This window comes from Micrasema longulum, unplaced genomic scaffold, assembly GCF_059751315.1.
Source record: "Micrasema longulum isolate JH-2025_06_02 unplaced genomic scaffold, ASM5975131v1 h1tg000772l, whole genome shotgun sequence".
Lineage (NCBI taxonomy): Eukaryota > Metazoa > Arthropoda > Insecta > Trichoptera > Brachycentridae > Micrasema > Micrasema longulum.
The window spans coordinates 418,067-445,707 of NW_028277966.1; the positions used below are offsets into that span (position 1 = coordinate 418,067).

General features: G+C 32.3%; 1 protein-coding gene across 1 annotated transcript in view; it reads left to right on the forward strand.

Moving 5' to 3' along the window:
* LOC148279077 (uncharacterized) overlaps positions 1 to 9,897 on the forward strand; it is a 23,162-nt gene extending 13,265 nt beyond the window's left edge. The window contains exon 2 of the mRNA XM_088230477.1: positions 7,899 to 9,897. Within this exon, the coding sequence (XP_088086603.1) occupies positions 8,103 to 8,669 (567 nt within the window). The 5' untranslated portion in view covers positions 7,899 to 8,102 and the 3' untranslated portion in view covers positions 8,670 to 9,897. The remainder of the gene's footprint in view (positions 1 to 7,898) is intronic.
* Positions 9,898 to 27,641: the final 17,744 nt, after the last annotated feature.

Sequence of the window (27,641 nt, forward strand, 5' to 3'; positions counted from 1 at the left end):
ATTCGAAGCCTCTCCTCTCTTCATAGTATAGTGTTATTTTTTTTTTGTATATTTATTTTTGTGAATATTTGCTTTTAATTTTTGTATAAAATTGTAAGTTTCAATATGTCCATATATTTATAATTTTCTCAAACTGAACGGTTTGTTTAGGTAGGAAAAAATTGCGTTAAGGCAATATGCCCGCCCTTATATGTAAATTTATTGTTTATGTGTCAAATAAATAAATAAATGTATTTTAAAATTTCAAACGAATAAAGTATAGTTATCAATATTTTATTTTAAATAAGTTAAAATATGTTAAGATACAATAAATTATTTTCTCTTCATTATGAGACTCGGAGTTTCAGTAGCAATTGAATTGCCAGACAAATGGTTAGAACTTCCTTTAGCACGGAGACAATACTAGGACAAAACTATATAATATAATGCCAGAACCATGAAAATGTGAGAGCTACAAGCTAAAGAAGTTACTGACTACTTTCCTCATTGAAATTGGATATACTAACATTTTTATTACTCTTCACTCTGTTTTAGCAATTTTTTTAGAATGTGGTTTACAATATTTATCTATTTTTTTTTTGTCTTTAAATATGTTTTTATTACTTATTTACGAGGTTTTTTAACTGTGTTTTTTTACTATATCTACCGCCTAAGATGGATAAAACTTTTTGTTTTGATTATTGGAAAATATGTTTTCAGGCATTTTTATAGTTATTTTGCGCAGAAATAACAAGTAGGAAATTATTGAAAATATAAAAATGCACAAAATTTAATGAAATTTTTACGATTCTTTTATAGTTTTATATTCACGGACGATAGGTACCATTAAGTTACTTTCTTTTTCATGTTATATGTAATTTTATCTTTTATTATAAAAACGTGAAAACGATTTTTTTGTGACATTTAAGATTTTTATTCAAATTTATTTTCTACTAAGTGACATTTTCCTCTATATTTCAAGACACAATATTTATTTTCAGAACCAAAATATGTTACATAATCATTATCAACTAGAAAAATCAGTTGAATAGGATTTATTGACATTTAATATTGTAATTTCGCCACATGGAGTTTATTTAAGTTTTTTGCACAAAACTTTAGTTTTTATGCAATAATGGAGGTACCGCATATACGAAAGTGATTTTAAATTTGGTATTTGGTCTTTCAATCTTTGGTACTAAAAAAGTTTTTTTTTGTGAAAAAAAAATCTTTAAAACAAAAACAATTAGATCCGCGATTTTTGTTGAATTTATCTCAACTGCTTTTATTGCTCCTTTTACTGTGAGTTTGTCAACTTGCATGAAAAGTTTATGTCAGATATTATTATTTTTCCCCATGACCATATCTAATTTACACGGGCGGCAGCAAAAATACTGTTTTTTTCAATGACGTATATATGTTGTTTCTTTACCGATGTTGCCCTTAAAAATTAAAAAAAATCACCCTCAATCATTCATATAAAAAGAGTGAATTACATATTTACTTTGTTCATTTTTATTTGTAAGTAACTCGACGGCCTCCGTGGTGTAGTTGTCAAGACGCTTGACTCACGCACGGAAGGTTCCGGGTTCGATTCCCGATGGGAACACAAAAAAATTAAATGTGATTTTTCTCAAGCCTGGGTGCTCTGTGATGTAATTCACCACTGTAATTAGGTCTCCTGGCCTGTTGTGGTGCAAAAAAAAAAGTTATGTAATGTAATGTAATGTTACTACAGAAACGACACGCGAAGGCAGCTCCCAATATATTTTTTTTACAGCACAACAGCCCAGAAAGCCCGTTTGCAGTCGTGATTTACAGCACAGAATACCCTGGCTGGAGAGAAATCACATTCAATTTTCGTGTTCTCACCTGTAATCAAACTCGAGTCTTCCGAGCGTCTTACCCATTACGCCACTAAACCGCTTAATTTTTAAAAATGAATCCAATAATGTATTTATTTCAAAAATTGGATCGTATTTACAGATGAAACGATAAATCTGTTTTGCTTTTCACAAACGATGGTATAATTCTGCGTAGCGCCACGTCTGATCATGATAAAAGTCCGTTTGAGAATGAAGACAGGAAACCCGGGAATCGAAAAGTCTTTTTTTACACTACTAACATGTCTTTTTAATTGTTCGTCATTGTTTTATTTACATTTTATTGTCACTATTTGTTACCTAAGTGAAATGTCCAATCAAATTTCCATATTGTTCCTCAGTAGCACGTGTACTCAAGGCATAGGCGCCAGCAGTCAGGTGATTCCACATCTCAATGCTCCCGTCCACCTGACGAACTAGTTTCGTGAACCTGCTAGATTGGTTTCCAGCCACAAACCCGCCAAAACACAAACGGGTATTTCACCTCTCCCCTCCCCCGTCAGCAAACTAGCTACTATTATATTTTTATACATACAGGTTTTAGGGGAGGGAAGGGTAGTTGGCCGCCCCCGCCCCCGGTTTACCGTTCGGCGGGAAATCCCAATACAGGTTTTAAACTCGAATCTCGAACCCGGTTTGAATTAGAATCTGGATTTTTTTCACTGGTATGTGACCCAACGACCCGAGTCGGTTTGAATATAATTATGAGTGCTGTTTTTATTGATAGTGACGTAATCGTTCCGCGAATCGTCTGGGTTGGTATAGACGATTTTGTACGCCGTGAAATAGAAAAAAGATCGACAATTGTTATGTAGACGCCCCGTGGCCATATTAGTCGTATTATTGTAGGTAGGTTCTTGTTTCATTCGCACCAGTTTGATCTCGTCCATGAATAGTTCTATGATAAATTCTCTAATACCTTAATTTTGGGATAATCATAAAAATAAAAAATAAAATATTTGAAGCCCAAACTTTAAATAAAAAGAAAAAAAAACTAAAAGAAACTAATAAGAAAAATAAAAAACAACTTTGTTATTATTTATTTTTATTTATTTGACACTTTATATTCATATACAATAAATATACATATAAGGGCGGGAATATTGCCTTAAGGCAATTTCTTCCTACCTACCCAAACCGTTCAGTTTGAGAAAATTATAAATACATGGACATATTGAATCTTAGAATTTTATACAAAAATTAAAAGCAAAGATTAACATAAATAAATATATAAAAAAAAAAAAAAAAACACCATACTATGAAGAGAGGAGAGGGGATGGGAAGGAAAGAAGAAGGATAAAGGAACAATTTAAATATTTAGATAGTGACATTTCAATCTTGACTTAAATGTAAATAATGAAGGGGCGTCTCTAACATTAGTGGGTAGATTATTCCACAATCGAGCGGCTACTACTGTGAAAGAGGAGGCAAAAAAATTAGAGCGATGACAGGGTATTAAAAGGGTTCTCTCGTTACTAGAACGAAGATATAGGATGTGTTGTGAAAGAGGTTGGATGAGCTCTCTCAGATAAACAGGCGAAGTGGGATTATTTAAAATATTGTGAAGAAGTGATAGAATGTGAATGTTTCTTCTATGCCTGATACTGAGCCAGTGTAGTTGCGTGCGATACTCGGTTATGTGGTCAAATTTGCGAAGATATAACGAATACAAATATTCTGCAATCGTTCTAACTTATCAAGCAATTCAGAGTTAGCATAGCAGAGTTAACCACTAATATTTATTTTTTTCTGCCGACCTGTTTCTACACAAAGCTGAAAGCTACACAAGCATTCTTTATCAGATATCTTTACCGGTTTCAAAGTGGTTTTTATTTATTTTATTGAAAAAAAAAAGCATTTAATCGCAAAGCACGTAAATATCAATGTGCATACTTTAAAAAACGACTGTAAATTCAGAATTCTGGATACGCAAATAAAATTCTAAGAGATTAATAATTAAATGCCCTTCGTAGTTGGATTGAAACTATATTATTGCAAATGTAAGAAAAAAGCTCGAAACGGATACTAGTAATAAAAGATATATTTATTTTAATAAAAGAATGTAATTGTTATTATTCTCCATAAACAACAGTAAAACTATAAAAATAATGAAATATATAATGTGATATACAATGAGGAAGCTCAGTGCAACAGGAAATTTGAAATATTTTTTTTTTCCTTAAGCGCGGTAAAAATAAGAGCATTTAATTTTACAGCGAAGTTTCTTAAAAATATACGAAAAAAAAATATTTTACTAAAAATTAACCACGTTGAACGACGTCAGTAGTTCTACAAAATCAACCTATGAAAGAGTGTTGTGATACATTTCCGGTTTCCTGGAAGCCAACCCACCAATCAGGATAACTCACCGTAGACAACTTGTGACGACGTATTAGACGTATTAAACTTAGTTTTATAGTCAATAAGCAAATTTTTTTTTGAGACCACTGAAATTCCTCATTAAAATATATGTTCTGGTTATATATTATTGATGTTGTAATGGAGTTTAACGCGCTGATCACTATGTAAATAATTAAAATAAACTTATTATTAAACAAATTAAAAAAAAAAACAGTACATAAATGAATGTTAGTCACGTTAGTTATTAGACTGGTTATGTTATTTTATTTTACACGTTTTAATCACTCGTAGCGGAGAACAAAACACACTATTTTAGTCAGTTGAATATTTAAAAAAATGTTATTAATACGAGTCTCGCTAATAAATCGTATTTCAAAACCTATTATCGATTTCTGCAGGGTAAAAAATACAATTAAAATTAACCAGCCAAGATGCGTTGATTATTTTTCATACCCAAGGCTAAAAGGCGTGGTTGGAATTTAAAAGACACGTATTTGTTTATGTCTAACATTTACAACCATGCATGTGTGAGTGTAATATAATGTACTACCAAAATCTGCATTTTATGGTAACACAAATGTTCTTACTCTATTAGGCCTTGTAAAACAATTTGAAAACACTAGAAATCTGCAGTTTAAAATCATGAAAAAGATTTTAGAGGATTTTAATAATAAAGTTATGTAAACATAAATACTTTTACACTTTTAATATCTACTATCAAAATACTATTGATTGAACTTACTAGTAAAAAGAGGTATTTATATAAATTGAACAATATTTTTGTTGCCCAATACGTAAAATAATTCAGTCGGATGAATCTCACCCATAAATAAAAACTTCAGCTCTTTAAACTGTTTAGATTTTCAGGGCCGTTCAGATGCGCACTAAGATTTCCTAGGATGATGATGAGCAATTTCCTAAGATGCAGTATGTCGTTCGTACTATTTAATATGACACGGAGCTATGAGAAGTTATCTATATAGAACATTTAAGTTTGTAAGTGAAAATTCTTGATGGAAGTTCATTGTAATTTATTATATAAATAAAACACGAGTGATACTTTAATCCACAAATTTGGAATATCCAGTGACCGGTTTCATCGCTTTCGCGACATCTTCGAGACTGTTATATTTATTAAAAAGTTAAATGTATTTATACAGAACAGAGGTAAGGATACATAATTCAAAGTTATATGTAAGTAAATTAAATAAAGTTATTTTTATCTTAAGGATCATTATCGACAAATTTTCTATGGGTTAACAAATGAATGGATATAATGTTATTTTAATGAGTTTAAGTATTTTATTTTATTGTTGGTGTCCCATCCTTCGTGAGTGTGGTTTTGTAATGATTTCTGAAAAACAAGGGGTAAAAAGTCATTAGTAAAATTATATTACAATGGGTAAAGTAATGGAGAATGCACATGTGTTATCTGTTCATTAAGTAATTCTACGTCGGGTTTATTTTTTAATCTATTAATTTCGAGAATTTCTAATTTGTCAAGTTTATGGCCTTTGGGTGCAATATGAATTATTTTTACATTATTTTTTAATTCGAAGGAATGTTTGTTTTCTATTAAATGATTGGCAAAATTTGAATTGAATGAATTATCTATATAGGTTTAAATGAAGGAATGATGACTATTGTCCATGCGATGATATTTCTTCACAGAGTATAGAACATCTGTTATTTCAGTGCCCAATTTTCAGTTTGCAACGCCATAATCTTGAAGCAGAATGCAGGAAAGATGGAATATCCTAAACAGATATCCACACTGTAGTAAAAAGTAGTTATCACGCGCCATTGTTCTGGAACTTTGCAACAATGGTGATTGGTCTCATAAAGGTAATAAACCAAAATCAGTGATCGAACATCCCATTTCCAAGACAAACAAAAACTTTTTTTTTTCCGAGTACCTTAGCCTTGTACATGACACGTAAGGCCACTAAATACAGGGGTCCAAATATATTTAAAAAAAAAAAACTATTTAATATAATTGGGTTGTGGTCCCGTGGCTAGTGTCTCGGACTCGCGGATCATAGATCCGTGGTTCAAATCCCACTCTACCCCAACTTGATTCCCATTTTCTAAAAGTGAGTTATTTACAACTCGTTGAAAATGGCCCTCAAAATTAAATATTTGCGAAAATTATAAGAACGCAAATATATTTTTTTTTATTAAAAAAAAAAAAAATAATAAAAGATAAAATAAAATTGAAAAAAACCCGGGGACTACACTGTCTTTTTAAAGTTAAAAAATACCCACACATATTAAAATAGCATATTCCACACCTGAGCGTTAGTAATGTCACAAGTCCAAAATTTACGTCCTTTAGTTGAGTATGCAGAAATGTTTCTTAGTATTTGTAGCATCTGTGTAATTAACGGCAAAAAAAAAAAAAAAAATAATGTGGCCTTGAAAATAAAATTGACAGTGTTATTCTTTATTTTAATACTCAAATTTATTTATTTATATACGACATTTCTGCCATTTACATATATGTGGTATAAAGAGTGCTTAAAAATAAAATATAAAAAAATCGAGTATGAAATATTAATATCCTCGTACTGTACACATTATAAATTACTTGAAATACTTATATATTTTAAAGAAATTATACAATAACAAAATACATTACTTAATCAAATTATAACTATTCCAACTCAATCTTCTGAAGTTGATTTGCTCTTTTTGATAAAAATATGTTGGTCACTTTATTTTGAATAAATGATAATAGTACTATGATCATTGTGCCATTGCTATCTCTGAAAACATTTATATTTAGATGGCACGCGAGTGATCTTCAAGTAGCATTGTTTTAAATAATAAATGTTAATTTACTGTTAGTGCGGATGTGTGTGTAACTGCTCTCCTGTATAATTGAGTTTTTAACTTGTATCTTTGTTATTTTCGGGGTGCGATTTGTGTTATAAGTCTTAATAAATATTTAAACTAGTAAAAACAGAGCCCAAAGATATATTGTTAATGATTTTTATAGCAACGATGACATTAATTAAAAGAAAATAAAACGTATGTGTGGATTATCCCAACCCACGTTGGATTATTTTACGATCAATTCGCAGGCTGTAACATTACTCAGGTTTTACTTCGCTTGGGTTCTATAAACATCATTTGTTCAGATTCTGTTCGTCTTCCGTTTAGATTTATGTGTCCCCCGGACTGTAAATTGCCGGTCGGAAGACAATACAAACGAAATGAAGCGTAACACTGAAACTGGACATAATAATAATTAACGATATTAGCATACCCACCGTACTTTAGGAGGTGAATTTACTTCTGAGAAAAAAGTAATGTTGCCAATACATAATAATTCATACCGTATGTGAGTAATGACTTGAGCAATAAAAGATAACTTATTAATGACTTTCAAACAAAATATTGCAACATTCAACATAAAGTATTACATTGGAATAATGCTCGACTGGAAGTGTATTTGACAAATCAATTAGAGTAATTTCGAATAATGTTCAGCCATGATGTATTGTTTAGAATGTTACATTTGACATAATGTAATGATTTTGTTTCTTGTAATGTGTATTTAGTAGACGTTGTTTTAGTGTTGTTTTTGGTTGTTTTGAAAATCAATCGATAGTGATTGAAGTTATTAGTATAGAATTAAGGTCCCCATTTAACTGCGATTGTTTCTTATTTCAGAATCCCGCCATTGTGAGTTTACCAAGTGCCAAGATCGGACGCGTACCGCCAGCGGCGACCTAACCGTAACCGAGTGCCATAATATACACGGAACAATGTTATAGTGCCAGAACTTAATTAGTTTAATATTCGTAAGACGCCGTGGTGCAATATTGTAAAAGAAGATTAGAGAAAATTTTGAAAATTATTCGAATAAAGAAGAGGATGGCTTCCCTCGTCAGCGGGGAGGGCAGGGCGGAGGGGCGGGAGGTGCGGGAGGGAGGGCCCGAGTCCCCCCCCAGCCCCCGGCCCGTGCTGGCGACCATGACGCCCGTGCCCGTGCAGGACTTCTCCTACTGCCACAAGGTGGAGATGGACTCCAACGACGGCTACCCGCAGGAGGTCATCTACGCGGACAAGAACATCCCGGCCGAGATGTACTCCACGGAGAAGGGCGCCATCATGTACCAGCACTCCCCGGGGGACATGCTGTCCTACGACGGCGAGAAGGCGGGGCTGGCCGGCGACATGTACGACCAGGACATGGGCTCCATAGACGAGAAGACGCCCATCGACCTGATCTACGAGGACGGCAAGCAGACGGTCATCTACACCACGACTCCGGACCAGAAGAGGGTGGAGATGATCAGCGGCCACTCCGGGGGGTCGGTGCTCGGCTCTCCGCTGGACGTGTCGGTGGTAGTGCAGCATGGACAGCCGGGGCCCACTGTTCTAGTCCTGGCGGACCATATGCTGGACGACATGGGACAAGTCATCGGAATTCAAAGGTAAGAACGACATTACCTCGCACACACTACTGAACTACGCTAAAGGTGATTTGATTTTCAAATCGAATTGCATGACATAACTTTTTATCGCGACATAAGCTACTTACCATACTCCGTTTCGTATCGCGAAGGCATTTCAATCTGTCAGACGCCGTTTGACAGTTGTTTTAAAATACTCTAATTAATGCAAAACTAATAAGCTGTCGAAACTTTAATAAGTTAAATTATTTCGTCATTCTTTAACTATAACATTCGATACAGTATGATGTTCATACACGCTAAATGCATTTTTGAAACTTATTAAATACGAGTGATTTAGTACAACGGAGTGCAGTGTTAAGAATTTAGTTCATGTCAATCATATTAGATTAATACTTTATTTTTTATATCGAACTTATTTTATGATCAATCTAACTTGCAGTATTCACTCTTACTAAATATGAGTACATTTGTATTATGATTTGTACCGTTTGATTGACCCACAAAGCAAACAAAAAACGACGCGATAAGCAGCTTATGTAAGTAAATGCAGTTTGGTGCTTGCTGCGTCTATTACTTGTGCAATATTCTGACTCTCGCTTAAATCTTTTGCATAATAAGTGTCATTGTCAAATATTACCATGCAATATGTATGAGTAACTTTAGATCTCATCCCCACTTCCACACAATCATCTGTGCGCACAGATCAGAGATAAATTTGATTAAACTATTAGTTTTACATCATCGATTTCACCCGTTTGTACATATTTATACCGAAGCTTATTCTGTACGATCGAATAAAGTAAAGTTGAAATACACGTTCATGTACGTTATCTCACACTGACATACTTACACTAATTGAACTGTATATAATTGATAGTGAAATTGTTGTTATTGACGTCAGTTATTGCAAAGAGAATGTGCATTGAGAACAAAGAAACGTTTGTTTATCAGTCGGCACTAGAAAACGATTAATATTCAAACGGATAAATTAAATTTGAAAACACACACAACACATTATAATCCTTAAAATGTAGATTCCTGAAAAAACACTGAGATTTTCCAGTCTTCATTTTGGTTTGTTGTCGCAGTAAATTTGTTTCCCGCTGCGACAGAATATTACATTTTTAATTGACGCCAGACTCCTAATGGCCGATAGTGTATTGAAGACTGCAAGATGCTTCAAAGAATAACGATGAATAATTATTATTGCTTGCCAGAAAACAAAACACTCGAATTACAATGAAAAAAAAAACAAAGATGGGTGTTATTTAATATTTTGAATCATTGTGTGTTTTGATTGCCAGAAACGAAGAATTTACATGTTCGTTTTGAGTAATTGCGTAGTTTTATAGGGGCCCAGCGTGTTTGTAATATATCATACTCTAGAGATGACAGGTGATAGTCAAAGACGAATAAAACACAGTTTATTCTATCATTTATTTATGCATCTATCTTTAACGCAGTATTAGTTTATACCTTCATTAAATTCACAGAAAATTATTGATACTTGTATGTACTCTCCTACTTGTTAATTTGACCAATTAACGCTTTCACCTACGAACGGATACCTTCAGATTGGTGTGACAGAAGTGAAAGCGTCTGTGTAATATTTTTCTAGTATATCTAACTTGAAAGTATAAATTGATATCACGTTGCTCTTTATTAAAAGAAATAAAGAATTAACAATATTTTTATATTTATAAATCATTTTACACAAGCAATGAATTTGACCCACAGAGAGAGTTTTAAGTATCAAAATTTATAAATATTTAAACCTTTTCGACGAAGAGCTTGGAATTCTACGCATATACATTTGTCATTATTATTCGGTACATTAGAAGTTAGAGACTGGTGAGCCAACCAAAACTCATTTTCCCTTTTCTCAATTAAGTTATTTAAAGCAAAACGGCGTCAAAGTTGAAATGTTTGGGTAAATCATAAACGTCACGTTTTTATCTCTAACAAGTAATGCAAAGGGTACTGCATTAGCACTCCAATTGTCGCGTATATAGATAATTTTTGTTACATTAAAAGTAAGGTGCCAGTCTAGGAATGAAATATTGGGATGTAGAAACACTAAGGTATTCTCCATACCTGTTGTAATTTATTAATCTTAATGACCCCCGAGGGGGGGAATTCCAGTCTTTTGTCTACGAACATTTGGACAAACTCAAATATTGTAATAAAGAAACACCTTTACAACCAATGTTTTACGTCCATCATGCCAGGAATTAGGCCCAGGACATTAAAAATGGTAGGCGAGCACGCCCACCTTTACACTACGAGGCGTACTTATCTCCACTCGATTTTCATATTCAACATTTTAAGCTGAGAGAAGCCATCGAGTGTACAACCCTCGTCCAGGGTTCGGGTTCGGGTTCGATTTCACTATCAAAACTATAAAAGTATTTTGGATAAATAAAAATACTCGCTCGCGACGCAGTTTTTTTAAATCTTGTGTAAAAGTAGTACAATCGTGATCTTTACACCAGCAAATCGACGTATTTTTTGTTAGCGCCTGTCTGTGGTCGGTTAATATTCCCACCGAGTAATAAAATTCGTAACGATGCCTCTAAATTGGGCCGGGATCCTTGGATAAAAAATGTTATCGCTCGGCAGGTAGGTATCTGAAAGGATATAAATGCATCCTAACCCTATCGAGACTCGGTTCACATAAAAACCCAGCATCTAACGTTCACCCTTCCCGAGGCCAGGTAGGGGATAGCTCGGGAGATGACTTACCTGTAGAGAAGGTCACAGTCACGGTAGAAATGTCTTCAGAAATGGCCAAATAAAAATACGTGTCTTGTGTTTAATTTAATAAAATATTTATGGAGACTGTATATATTTATTTTATTACAAATGTAATGGCTTGCAAATCAATACAGCGATGATCTAGATCTAAAAAACCATCAGTTTATAAAAAAGTGAATATTTATATATGCCAGTAGTTATTTAACTTAAAAGTTAGTCCATATGGGGTTTGTTTATAGTTATATTCACTAGAATTTCATTTATTTAAGATTTGTTTGTATCTATAGATTTAATATCTCGCTTTGTGGGCTTATTGCGACATAAATTTCTCCCAACCGGTAAAAAAAACGATTTATTTATTTATTAATTGAGAAACATAAAGGGTCAAAGCACTAGTAAATGACCACCCCCCAGTAAATACCCATTGGTTAATAAAACACAATATAATAAGAATTGCTTCATGTGTCCAGTCAAAAAACTTTTAACACTAGAAACTATGACAAAAGCAGTAGGCGGACACATCTTTTGGTAAGAAACAAATCTATCAGTTTTGAACTGTGAGTTGTCAAAAGGTAATAGTGTGTCTTCCCGTTATTGTTCTGAGATTAATATAGTTTTTATAAGAACAAGTGTGGTAAGTGTTTTATTTGATGCTATTTCTTGTAAAATAAAATAATTAAAACGCCCATATTTTTAATTTTTTTTTAAAAATGTGAATATAACACACTTTTTTTTCTTAACCCATGAGTAAAATCAGCTTAATCATTAAATCCCAATTGATTCCTTTTTAGAATACAAGAATTAATCATCAACGGCGAGGTATAAAACAAACTAATCTAAATCATGACTGTATTGATTTGCAAGCCGTTTTTGCATGCGAGTAATTGGTGTATTCAGTGAAAATTAGTACTATGATGATTGTGAAACAAAAATGAACATTTCGGAATACGAAAGTTTATAGCAATCTTTTATGTCATTTAATTTTATAAAAAGGAATAGTATAGTGAATAGATTTTTTGAAATCAATAAATAATTCCGTTGAAAAATGATCTGTTTTTTGTTTCGTATGGAGTTTACTTTAATATTCAAATTTCAATGTTTTTTGTTTTTGTAAAATATTATTTACATTACTTTTAGTTTGTTAAAACCTTACTAAGAACTTTAACATAATAGCAGTATAGATGGTAATATTAAATTACGTCCTTCGTAAATAATAAATTCATTTGTGAGAAAAAGGTTTCTGATTCCTGGATACTTTTCTTGGTTGCACTTGATTTGCTTTGTGTACTTTTATTAAGTGCCTTTGTACTCTTCCTAAAACTGAGTGGAGAAGATCTCGCAGGTGCTAGGGATTCACCTTGGTCCAACCAAGGTCGATCTTGCTTCTTACCTTCTCTATAGTCTCACCACACCAAGAATTTGAACAGTAACCAGACACCTAGCCAGGAGGAATACAAACGTTAAACTTGATTTCAGTTGATAACATTATAAATGTTGTTTCCCCTTTTCAAAGTGTCCAGATTTGTTGGCTTTTTAACTTTTAGTGGACTAAAAACATAAGAATATTGTTTGCGTTTTTGATAGCTATCATCAGCTGATAATTTTAATCGTTTTTAAAAGCTAAGTCTTTCAATGTCATCTAGAAGTTTGATATAATGAGTATCTAAATAAAAATATTCTATTCAAATTAAAATATAACTGTGTTTTTAACTATATGTTTCTTTTTTGGGCGATACCGTGTGTGTTGGATTTGTTCAGACGTTTCAGCTACCATTACAGGAGCCATCTTATTTTAAACAAAGTAGGTTTATTTTGACAAAATTGTAATTAATAAAATCAATTTCGCAGGATATAAAAACATATTAATTTTTTTCATATTCCTCAATATCTTAACGTTAAACTTTAAAAAATGTGTTTTTTTTTATATTTTGGAAAGGTTAATGCGTAAATACGGATTTAATTTCTTTATTGATATGCACGCAAAAACACGCATCCTTATACATGTCCTATAACTTCAATACACATTCTCTCACATACTCGAATGTTTAATCAGACAACAACTAACCAGGAGGACGTAGGCAGAGAGCATAGAACGCTGACAGTCTGTCTTTGCATACAGATCTCGCTTCCTCTAGATTCACATAACTTCTCCTTCACGCACGCCAAATATTTCTACTCTTGACAAGTCCATCTTCAAGTATTTGTTGGATTTAATCGTGGCATGTATATTCAATCTTCCTCGTTGTCTGCATCCATCAACATTAGCATCGTAGATCCTTTTAGCCGTTCTTTCGCTGTCCATTCGATCTACATGTTCAAACCAACATAGCACCCCTTTGATGATTTTGTAAATAATGACTTTCGCATTTCGACAACACTCAACCTACGTTCATAATTATTTTTTAAATTCTATTCTTTGCTTCCATACATTAGGGTCGGCACCAGAACTCCTTTGTGAACTGTTGGTTTTGCCTCTTGTACATTGACATATAATTATTACATTTTTTGCTTTATACATTGTTTAAAAATAAAATAAAAACTATGTTGAGTTTGTACATATATAATGTGTTTACATTTGTTAATTATTTTTTATATGTTTAGTTTTATTTTTTCTTTACATTAGAGTATGCTTTTTTGGCTTCACAAATCTTTAAAAAAATACGATGTTGTTTTTTTAACCATTATTTACTTTTACCAATGTCTCGTATAAATATGTAAAATTAATTAAATAAACACACAAATATCGAGTTTGTACTGACAAAATATATATATATATTTTTTTTAATTCCAAGATAATCGCATATAAAGCTTTTTTATTCTTTCAACGCTTTGCTTCTCCCACAATTTATTTTTAAGCTTTGTTAGAGTAATCTTTATTTTAATATGAATAATTTGATGCTTAAGCATGGCATAAAATTTAAAATAAACATCTTGCGCTCATATTAAAAAATATTTGAAATAAACAAATAACCATTTATTTTTACTCTAAATCAATTTTTATTCTATTTCATATTTTTTACTCATATCTATTAAAAAAATCCAGAATGTAACTTTCAATTTTTATTAATGTATTTATAAATGCATCTTCGCCATAAGTTTCATAGTGTATTCTAGATTAAGTATACCCACACACAGGCCATACCTTTGAGGGATTTTTTTGTTTTTAAATAAAGTGATAAATATTATGTAATAAAAAATATAAAAAATGTAAACAAAAAAATTGTAGATAAATAAATTTAAAGACTGTTGACTGCATTTCTGTCAGTATAGCCTCTTTATTATATATAATAAGAGATTGAGAAGTGAATATGATTGAATTCAGACAAAAGGAAAATATGAATTAAAATACACTGCTTTTTTCATTAGCAAATGTCAATTTAATATATTCTATTTTGTTATGATTTAATTAAAGTATTTAGGTACAGTGCTTAAAATTTTTTAAATTATGGAATAAAACAGAAAAATCGGATCATAATATACAATATAAAGTCTTCGTAAAATCATCCTTCATCTACGACTAGAAATAAATTTAAGAGCTTTCATTTTAAAATGTATTGACGTCATTTCAAAAAACTTTTCATAAGAATGTTTGTTGTCGTTTAAAACGCTGTATCTTTAAACAAGAATTTATGATTTTACAGCATATTATACCACATGGGTAAATGTTTTTAAATAAATTATAGCCAGTAAATAATTTTAATCCGACACTCTCCCGCGTAGAAAGCATAACTTTAATTGCTAGTAAATATTCATTCCACGGCACTTACCAAGATTGTAAACCATAGTACGATATCCAAGTGTATTATGTTCTCGGGAAATAATATAAAATACTCGTAATTCTTATAATAAAATAATTTCTAAGCGCACTTACAAAAAGGCGTGCCGGAGATTCAGAATTTAACAAATTTTACAATAAATGAAATAATAAACACCTATAATACGAATTACGTAAATCAACCACTAAACCATTAAAATTTGTCGCAAAAAGCAAAATTAGTCGTTAACAATGGAGTTTTGGTGCCAGTTTTTATCTATGGAAGTAAAGTATGGAAATGGAAAAATAAGGATGAAAATAGGATGAATGCTGTCAAAATGTTATCTCTCAGGAAATTGTACGATACCCACAAATGTCAAGCTCCATGCATCTAAGGCTGATATGAGCATTATTGATAAAATAAAGGAGTTTTGCGTTGGTTTGGACATGTAGAGCAAATAAAAGGCAAAAAACGGCTTAAAAATGTTTACGATGCAAATGTTGATGAATGCAGAAAACGAGGAAAACCGCAAAAAACATGGCGTGATTGATTCCAAGAAAATAATAATCGGCGCGCGTGCATGTTGCAAGTAGAGGAAGCGAGGTCTATATGTGACGACAAAGTGATATGGCGTTTTATTATCTAGGCCTACCCCTATGATATAACGGCGTGATTATTTATTGCCGTGTTAAATCACGATAATAGTATTATTTAAGACACCCTTTGCCAAGTAGTGAATTTGTTTTTTTCACCAAATATTGTTTAGTTGATTAATGCATGTTAGAAGGATCATGAAATTCTAATGGAATGTTTTATTGTATCAACTTATTTCTCATTGTTTTCTTAAAATAAGACAACGTACAAAAGACAGGTAATAAAAAAAAACGGTTAAATCTTGACAGTTTTTTCAATCGTATACATAGCTTAGTACCATATACGTTTAAAAGTTATTAAAAACAAAGGTTTAAAAATCTCTGACCTAAACTCCCGTTTATTTTTTTTTTTTAAATCTTACTTTTCTTGTGTTATTGTAGCAATATCTTTGTGGTCACGCTGAAATGGGAGCCTTAATTAGGAACCCTGGAATCTGCTAACTTAGTGCTGGACCTTACGTAAAGACAAAAACTCTATTTCTGGACGAAGGTGGACATGAAATATTGGATTTGAAGGTGCTTCACTGCACTGTATCATTATTTCTGGACTGGTACCAAAGAGCAAGACGCATCACCTTACGTTTCATGTAATTGTAGAGCATCAATTCCCTATGCACCACTAGGTGCTGATAAAAAAAACATGATGAAATAATTAAAAAATATTCATACATTTTCAAGTAATTGATTATTATAGAAACTTTTAAAAGCAATTTTTACTCTTTTGCCTGCTTTTGAAAGAAGTAGTATAATGTTTTTAAATGCATATGTCGGAACTCTATCTTCAGATTATTCACTACCAACTTCAAAAGTTTTTAATCCAATCAATCATTCTTAAGTCCAAATCACTGCTTTACACTACTTTACAGTTAATTTCAAACTCATGAAGAGGTCATTGGTTCAATTCGTGAATTGTTTTTCAAAGTTCAATGTTTTATACATCGAATTTTCTTTAAAAAGGTGATGGATGATCTATCAATACGTGTCTTCAAATTATTTTAAAAACGACAATAATTGTAGTGTTTTGTTAAAGGTCATTGAATTGTTTTTTAGCTTATGAACAGCACGCTGCGATAAATAAATTTTACTTTGTACAAATTAATAATTTTGGTAGTTTGTAGCATGTAAGACATCACATCTTTATTTCTTAAAACGTGACAGGTACTTACTCTTTCTATTGAAATAATCTCATATTATTTATTTATTTATTTAACGCTTTACATACTATACATATACAATTTATATATGCATATAAGGGCGGGTATACTGTCTATGTAAGGTTATTTATTCCATGAATATGTTAATAATTTTATTAGATAAATGTTTTTTTTTATTATTGCGAACGCATATCAAATAGCAAACCTAAGTTATTTGGTTTAAATAGATTAATTCATATACATAAATACGTAGTAAAACTGTCCGAACATTTTATTATTTCTCTCTGTGTATTAAGTCTTATTTGTACATTCTCACAAGTAGAAAAAGTAATATTATTAAGTGTCTTTGGCACGGGTTACCCCTAAGAGATAAAATTATTTTCATCATTAATTATTGTTTACCATGTGAAAAACAAAAAAAAAATAATTAAAAAAAAAAATTAAAAACAACAATTGAGCATTTTATAATACTCTGGACGCCATCCAAGGAAACGTTAATTTAACATTCAACGGTATTGATCTGTTTGGTATTAATTTTGTCAAGTCTTTTCCTTAAATTTTTATGTATGTAAAAATATATTTATAGATTTTTTTTTCAATTTTATTCATGTTATTTCTTTTCATCTCTATTGTTTTATTTATTTTGCCATTTTTTTGGTATATTTCTTTATCCTCATTTTTTTAAGACTGAGGTGAATATATTTTTAATAAAATATATTTGAAAAAACATATTTAGACACTGAAACTTTAACTCTGGTTTATTGCAATAGGGTTTTTCCAGGTTAGCGTATTTTTTTACATTAAAATTATATAATTTATAACGTCAGCTTCGTAACAAGAACCAGGGTCCAATTGTGTGCGTAGGCGAATGCTCTTAACACTCTAGGTAACATCTCCAAAGTGTTTTAGGCTCTTGAGAAGTCTTTGACCGTCCAAGTGGGTTTCGTTATTGACTCGAGTGACGCGTTGATGTCTCTGTCGCGTCGCCCAGAGCATTTTGTTCAAGAACAGATCGGAGATTGACAGTTACTCACAGCGAACTCTCGTTAGATAGATCTATGGAGCGATTCAATGTATTGAGATTACGATTCTGGCTTTCTAAATACTCGCTTACAAATTGTATCTTATGTTTACATTACATTATACACGTGTGTACAGTATACATACATGAGTGTAGTGGTTGAGACGCTTACGCTTGACTCAAATACGGAAGGTTTCGGGTTTAATTTCCGGTGAGAACACAAAAATGAAACATGATTTTTTTGTGTGTCATTTACCGCTGTAATTAGGTATTCTGGCCTGTTGTGGAGCAAAAAAACCTTAGTATTTAGAATTTATGTTCACCTTCCCAGGAAACGAACGACGACCACAAGAATGGTAGGCAAACGCGTCAACTACTACACAACGAAGAAAACTTATCTTCACTCAATTTACTGATTCAGAATTTTTACCCGAGAGCAGCCAACTAGTCGAAATCACTCGTCTAGAGTTTTGGATTTATTTCACACTCAGAACTGTATTTTTCATCCGCCTAAAAACAAAGAAATAGTTAGTTATGTATTTATTATTCACGCCTTGGCAAAAATGATAAATAACTAAATAAACATTACTTATTTAAGCCCACACCTCCCATCTTTACATGAGTAACATGACAAAAAGACTTGACTTATTAACTCCATATGCTTAGATTTAATATTTAGTAGGCACTGTTAAAATAAAAAAAGGATAATATTTGTTATTAAATTATACCCCGATAAAGTAGTTTGTGCAGCTTTGAAACTGGTTGGTAGAAAAACTAAAAATTAAGTGGTTAAAAACAAAGTTGTTTTACTATTATTATTGAATTGTTTGTTATTTATTTTACATCAATGTTGTATCGATTGGAGTTAAAACCATTCATGAAAGGAGTACAGCCAGATAAGTGCTACTCGGATGGGCGGAAAACTGAGTCACGAATGTTGCCACGTTCATGGCCGTTAGTCGTCTGCAAATATGGTTGCCGGTCGCCATGGCAACGCTGCAGATACTCCACTCAGACACATATCATACAATGTACTGTACACGATACGCGGTATCACAAAATCCGTGAGTACAAATATATAACTCACGATCCTTCATGGATTCAGCGTGTATTTTGATTGAATCGAAGTAATGCGATGAAGACACACATCGCATTACTTTTTTTACACACGCATCCTCACACACAAAAAAAAACTCGCACACATGCACTTCTATAAATTATATTTAACTGAACTGGATTTTTATAATTGTATTTATGTGGAAAACTGATTTGGCTTTATTTTATGTTTTTTTTATAATATTGCGTATATTTCTTTGTATTGCTGTTGTTTTTCTTAATAAACAAAATAAAAAATAAGACTTAATGAAAAAAACGACTCAGACGACTCATTATTCTCGCATTAATTTAAATTTAAAAAGACAGATTTATTTCATATATTAGGTACTCGATAAAATTAAATAGCGTTGCAGTTAGTCACACACCATTAAAAAAATAATAGTTGTTTTTTTCTTTTAACGATTCTTTTAGACGATATTTTTTTAAGAGGAAACACGTTTTGACATTCCTTTATACAAACCTATTCCCATATTTTTCGGAGGGTATTTGGTTTTGTTGCTCTGTGAGCATTGTGCTCTTAGCGATCACTACTACTACTACTACTACCATCACGCCATTTAGCTGTAGGGGTAAGCAGAGAAAATGGACCGCCACACACGTCTATCCTGGCATATATTCCTAGCATATTCCACATTCAAACATCTTGTCATACATGCCCTTCGGTTCTGTCTGCTTTTAACATGACCAGACTTAAGATTTTGGTTTATTTGATCATGCCGCGTCTTTTTTTGTCGTCTTTGTCTCACGTTACCGTTCATTTTTGGCCTGTACACACTGTAACGCTCACCATTCTGCCCATATTTGAGCATCTATATCCCTTCAATTCTTTAATATGTTGATTTTTGTAAAGTCAAAGAGCAGAAACCTTAATTTATGCGGGTGAGATTCATCAAATATAATTATTTCACCTACATACTAGGCAATGCCTGAAAATCTTCTTTTTTCTATTTCTATACTTCTTCATGGACCAGGTGGATTTATCAACAATATTTTGAGTTTGTTTGATGTAACACAATGTGTTAGGTGGCCACTTAAACCAGCCAATGACAAGTCATACGCCCTGTAGTTGCATAGACTTATATATTACCTTCTCTAAAATGTTCTTCATCTCTGTTGTAATATGTTCATATTAACAGCTCCCCTGGGAGTTTGGAAAAATTTGGACAAACTCAAAATATTGTTACAAATATATTTCTTAACATGAAACATTTAAATTATTTCATATGTTGTACGAGTATGCATTTATTTTTAAATAATTCTGAAAGTATCACGAGTTACGTTTCTCCGTGTATATTATTACACACGCTGATGGCAAATATTGATAATATTTGAGACTACGTTCCTCTCTGCGGCGTAAATTCCTTGACAGGTGACAGGACCACCGCATAGCTTCTTATATAAACATATCTGAATCCTTATTTTTAATTTATTAAGCCACCTTCTCACAATCTCGTTTTATTTATTCATTAATTTATCATCAGTTTTTGGAACAATTTACAACATTTTACATTTTAACACATTAGATATGCATATGTATTTAGATTTAGTTTCCAGAATATCAATTAAAAATTGTTTGTGTCTCTTTTTTGAGGGATGCCGTGTGTGTTGGGTTTATTTCTACGTTTAGGCTACCATTGCAGGAGGCATCTTCAGTGTGTTATGCAGACAAAAAGCATGCGTTTAATTACTAGTAATTTGTACCGTGTCGCAAACGGCAGAAGCAACGGTTGAACAACAGAAGCAGCTGAAATTTTGAAACAAATCTAACACACATAGTATCACTCAAAAAAGAAACATATTATTAATATTTTAAGCATTAACTGTCGTCAAACATTTAACTAAATGTTATTAAATATTTGTATAGAACCATTTTCCGACTTTTTTATGTCTACCGGTTTCGAGACGTACCTGTCTCTTCGTCAGGACATCAATTAAACTTACATACAAAACCCACTTCACCATAGGTGTTGCACAAAATAAAAAACCAACACGAGATGCATTAATTGGTGTCCTGACAAAGAGACGGGTACGTTTTGAAACCGGTAGACATAGGAAAGTTGGTAAGTGGTTATATACAAATATTCAATAACATTTAGTTAGAAACAGATTGAAAACATTGATGGTCAAAACCTTCGCACCTGTTAAAAAAAATGCTTTTTAAGTAAACAAAAGAACATTTAAAATAGTTTTTTTGTCTTTTCGCCAATGTTGGTAAAGCAAGAAAAATATTTGAAACTTTTTTAGGTCTTAAAATTTAACAAAACTAGGAAGTATAACAAAGTTTTCTAAAGTCAAATAAGAAGCCAATAAACACAATTGCTTTATTTTTATTTAAATATGTACAATTTGTGGAAATCTGTTATTCATTCTGGCATCATGAAATATATTTTAACTATGAAACTGTATAAATATGTAGAACTGATGGTTTCCCAAAAAAAAAAATTAACAAATGTCATAATAAAAAGAGGGAAAAAATGTGAAAAAATCTCAAATTAGTTTACTAAAAAAACAGCAGAAGATTTGAAAGAAAAATAATATGGTTAAATTATTACCGAGTGAAATTAACATGAAAGCTTTTAATATTTCAATGTTTTGTTATTTTCGCAATATTGGTTTAAAAAAAATGATAGTATATATGCAAATATGAAGAAAGACGTAAGTCTTTATTAACAGTTTCAGGGCCTGGATTATTATGGGAAGATAAAGACGCCATAGAAGTTAAATTCTCTCTAGCAATTACAAAGATATACTACCGACCTCCTACCTTCGAGTTTTGGTTGGGTTCATCGATTTGAAACAAGGGGAAGCGTACGTCACGGTAGACATATCTACGCTCTAAAATGACAGCTTCAGTATTACGGCAAGTAGGTAGAACATACCGAGGAAGATACAGATAGTACAGAAGTTAAGTATACCGTCTCGATATATACAGATGAAGATAGCGTTCATAATTGAGGCCTTAGAAAGTGGTGGGTGCTTTTATTGTAATACAACATGTATCCCAAAAATGAGCTTATTTTGCAAATACAGACTAATATTTCCCTTTTGAAAGAACGTCTTCTTTGATGATAAAAAATCTGATAACCTTTTGTATTTTAACATACTACAACAGAGATGAAGAACATTTAAGAGAAGGTAATATAGAAATCTAGGCATCTACAGAGCTTATGACCTGTCAATGGCTGGTTTAAGTGGCCACTTTACACACTGCGTAACATTCACCATTCTGCCTATATTTGAACATCTACATTCCTTCAATTCTTTCATCTGTTGATGTTTGTGAAGTTTTATATTTTGTTAAAAACATGTTTTTTCTAGCGACACTAATAAATACGTTTATAATTATAGTTTAACATAAACTATATTCTTAATTAAATATATACGCACTTTGTGTATAGCAAATGGCAATGGAAAGACATAAATAAGTGTCATCTTTTGAAATGTTTTATGAATAGTTTAAAACATTTTTACGATAGGTCGAAATTTTATATTTATTATCTAAAATCCAATAAATTTTATTATTCACATGGTAACGAAGATTTTTGTGTTTGCATAAGTTATGTAATTTATTTAAATTTTGTTGATTCGATGACCCTAACACACAAAACACAGGTATTATAAAATGTTTTCTGCGGTATAATACATATACAACAGGTAGATATATTTTCCAAACTTAGAAGTTTGTATTGGGCGGAGAAAAAATAACAACTCTATATGATTATATTATAGTGCAGAAATCGCAAAAAGTTTAGAACGTACCTGCATTCAATAATTATTTTCGAAGAACAACGGAGTTTTAGTCCCAACACTCATGTCTGGAAGCGAAAAATAGAACTGGCGTAGGAAAAATGCTCTCGAAATGCGGTCACTTAGATGAATGCATGGGAAATAAATGTATGATAGGGTTACAAACGATGAAATCAGGCAAGAGTGTGAATTTAATGAGTAATGAGTAATGAGTCAGGTATAATTGATAAGATTAACCTAGCCGGACCAAAAGGGGGGATTCGAATCCCCCATAGACCGATTTTAATTCAATAACTCTAGTATTATTAAAGCTATTTGCCCCATATTTTTTTGTAATCTGTTATTGTTTTTCAATTTTCAAATATTTTAATGTTTAAACAAAAAAAAGTATATAATATAAGGGTCGATTTCACTTTATGTACATTAGCATTCGGCAAACTAACAAAAATGAATAAAATATGTGTACATGAAAACATGAATTTAATGAGTTTAAGCACGATCATAAACACTTTCAATTTTTTATTCTCGTGACGCCATATACAAGTGGGCGCTGGGGTCGTTTGGTCCCTCGTCCGGATCATGTGTAATTTTTTGATGCTTAGTGAGAAAAAGGTTAAGAAAGGACCTCTCAGATGAACGTGGGAGAAGCTAGGAATTTATGTCAGGATAGACGTGTGTGGCGGTCTATCTTCTCAGCCTACCCTTACGGTGAAATGGCGTGATGGTAGTGGTAGTAGTACTGTATTGTCCACCTCGTAGCTGAATGCTTGGTGCGTTTGACTACCATGCAAGAGGTGTCAGGTACAATTTACGACATTGTTGGCATGAAATATTTATTTAAAAACGTCTTTTCTACACTAGGATATTTTATAGTCACATACTAGCACCTTTAAACTAAGAATGATCATTTTACCTTCATGTAACAAAAATGATCAAGATACCCTACGGTTGGCGGATCAATTGGTGTTGAAAGGGAATGGTGATGTATTGATTGTGCATTATTAAAGTATTTTATAAACATGTTTTTTTTTCCATTTTGTGAAATCATTTGATTGATATTTAAATTCGGGATTCTGATTTTCTTGTAAGGTTGTGTAAAATAAATTTGATTCCTGAGCCAACAGTTATGTTGATCCCAGTACAAAAATTAAAGGAATATTTACATAGATTTTTCACATGTCAAGTGTCGAGTTCAGATTATAAAGAAAACTTTTTTATATGACGCCATCGCCAATCGGAAGATTGATACATTCTTAATTAAATTTCACAACGCCTATTTAGCATTTTTAATTTTCAGAAAATGTCTGTTAATTGAGGTTTTTAAAACGTATAAAATTTGGAATATTGTAAATTGCAAAGGTTCATAAAATTGCTGAATTTATAAAATTAATTATTATTATTTGGAACTCATTCCTGGATTAACACCCGATGAGTAAGATTCATAGCTTTATTTTATATTTAAAAAAAATAATCTAGATACGATGCAATAGAAGTACTAATGCAGAGCCCTATGCAAAATTGGTGTGGATAGGGTATGATGATAAGAATTGATTGGATTCGATATTTTTTGTTGATTTCTAATGCATGTATGAACATATTATGAAATTGTTTTTTGAATGTATTGCTATAATTAAAACAAAACATACATAAGTAAGAGTTATTAAACATGCGAAATTGATTTCAATCATAATTAAAATGATTTAGCCTGTACATTCATATATTTACAAGATTTGCAACACTTAAAATAAAATTATTTTTTTGGATAGATAATATATGATATGTAGACCACGCATGAATATATTTTTTGTCGTCTTCCTGCACATTTTTCTCTATAAAAACTTACTAAGTTTTGATATATGTAAGCCGATCGCCTCCCGTCATTTATTCTTACTCTAATTCATACCAAATATACAATTAAAATTGAACAGTTTAAACATTTTTCACTATTATAGAAAGAAACATGAGTGCCGGGAACAGGGGGAACGGTTTACTTAAATCTACTTTGGCAATATTTGTCGTAGGAGACAAAACTAGTGGTTTAGAACGTCGTTCTAGTGCTGACCGTTACGAAGTATTGAATTGAAAAGTATAAAGATATCGATGTTTCTTTTCTAGATGGATTATGTCTATTTTGTAATGGGCAAGAACTTCTCTTTCTAAATTGGCCACAATTCAGTTCTTAGTTTCGTCTTTCACCGAATCATCAAAGATCGATTATTTTGCTATTTTTTCTGTCAAATACGATATGAGTGTTGGCAAAACTTGTTCAACGTTACTTGAGAAATAACTGCATCAAATTTCTCGTAACCCTTCAAAGTTTTCAAAAAGCATAAATCTTGATAAGGTGCTTTTACTGCCAAACTGCACTCAAGACAGGGTCTCGCATAGACAGTTGCAATAAATAAGCAAATATCGCTCAGTGATTGTTTTTCCTTTGCATTCATTTTAAATTAAAACAGAAACAAACATATTTTCAAAGAGAAAATAGATCTTGCCATCCACTGCGCTTGATGCATTGTACTAGGAGGTCGTATTTTTTGGCATTTATCCCCATCACCACCCAAAACACGATGGATAGCTCGATCAGCTTACGGCAGTCATCTTTCAAAACAGACTTACCTAGTTCATGTTTTTAAAACACTACTAATTGATTGATTTCTCCCTCACTGGCATACTGTTTTACAAAATCGGGGCAAGTTTGGATGTAAGTAGAATCAATATTAATATTATGTTAATAAAATTTGTATTAAACCACTCACCGACTTATCTGTCTACTGGTTTCGAGACGTAACCCGTCTCTTCGTCAGGACAACAACGCTACACCAACATGCAAATATCACTACACACCTTCACCATAGTAGATTTGCAAAAATATAAAATCGACATGCAGGTTAGACACATGCTTCACTACGCCACCACCGATGGTTAATGACTTATGAAGCTAATATTTCAAAAGGATTAACAATCGGAAAAGGAGGAAAAAGGGAGGGGGAGGGTAGGGTGACCATTACAATGAAATATCGAATAATGGACTATATTGGAAAGTTACTTGATCATTAATTAATGTGACATTATTTTTCAAAGCCTTCTTTATGTAAAAAATCTCCATATTATTTACTTTCAGTCCTTTATTATTTATGTGTAAAACTTGAACACCGGTATCTTTATTAAATTCATGATTTGAGTCTATAATGTGGTTGGCGAATTCTGAGAAGTTATTATTACTAAGACATCTCATGTGTTCTTTAACACGAGTATCGAAATTTCTTGACGTTCTTCCAATGTAGACTGAAGAACAAGAATTGCAATTTAATTGGTAGAATCAATATTAGAATCAATATTATTCGAATTATCTCATAATTTTTAAAACAGCGTAATATCAGGATTTTAAGTGACCTGAGGTATTTTTGCTTCAAACACACTTTTCAAGACGAGTTCATAAACATGATGGCGATAAGCGAAAAATAAAAGCTCTCTTTCCCGCTTTTGTTGCCAGTATTAGAGGCTGTACATTATTTGCACCTGGTCACCGAGGTTCCAATGATACAAAGCGTTTGCCTTGGTTTTATCTGTGTCAGAAGAACTATCCAGTATTGAGACAGCAAGAAGTTGTTCTTTTTTATCGAAATAAATCAACACCGTTAACTGCTTTTCTTTAGAATTCCTGAAATCTAATCCAGGTAACAGTTTCCCGTCCCAATGAATACCTACTATATCAGGCACATTTTGAAAATCCGTCTTTATAGCTTCTGCGCTTTTTTCTCATTTGAGATAGAACTCTTTTAATGGACGATTTCTTAATTGGGAATTTCTCTACGCTGAAATCTAGCGCTTCTACGGCGGCCTGAAGAATGAAGTCAGAGCTTTTATGCTCAGCTGGCATCTGTCTAAAGCCACAATCAGTTTAAGTAAACTTAAATCTTTCCTCTCTCTTTTCCCTGACGTTTTAGTCGCTACAGCAGCAGTTGATGTCTCTGGCAAAGGTTCGTCGCCAACACTGTTTTCACATTTTTGTAGCGGTCGAAAATCATATGATGAAGTGGATGCAGTTATTTTTCTTTTTGCTTCGCTCATTTTGCGTTGCGGTGGCCTTTCTTCTTTCTCAACTAATTTATCGTTTTCGTCAAACAAGCAGCCCGGACGTCCTGGTTCGCTCTGTTTCCGCAAGAACACTTTATCTTCCTCTATCTCCATTTTTTCGAGGGCATCTACGTGTGAGATATTAAATAAGTTATCCACATCCATTTGGAATTTTTCCGCCCGCCGTTTGTGAATTTCTCGGGATTCAATGAAGATCAAGATGTTTCCTAACACAATTTTGAAGTGATTTCGTGGGTATTCTAGCTTTTTCCCGGAAAATAATGCACTCGCGAATAACTTGATTGTCGTTTGACTGGCAGTTAATTTAACGAAATAAAGGACATCCTAATGGACATGCTAAATGCTTTTTTTTACACTTTTCAAGAAACTTCGCAGTACAATTTAATGCTCCAATTTTTACCGCGCGTAAGAAAACATTTTTTGAATCCATTTTCTCGTAGCACTGAACTTCCTCATTCGAGCCTTAGACGAAAATGTATTAATCCGTGACTTTCTCACTGGAACGATGGAGCGATTCAAAGCCATCGTAATAAAAGCCTACTTAAAAATTCATACGACGCGATGTTTAATTTGCTAAAGTGATATTCATTATCGATTAAATTAAACATCTGCGAAAAGTCCAATTACCTTTGGCGAACGACAATACTCGAGACCGGCAATGCGAATGTTAAAGGTGAAGGTTGGCTGACATTC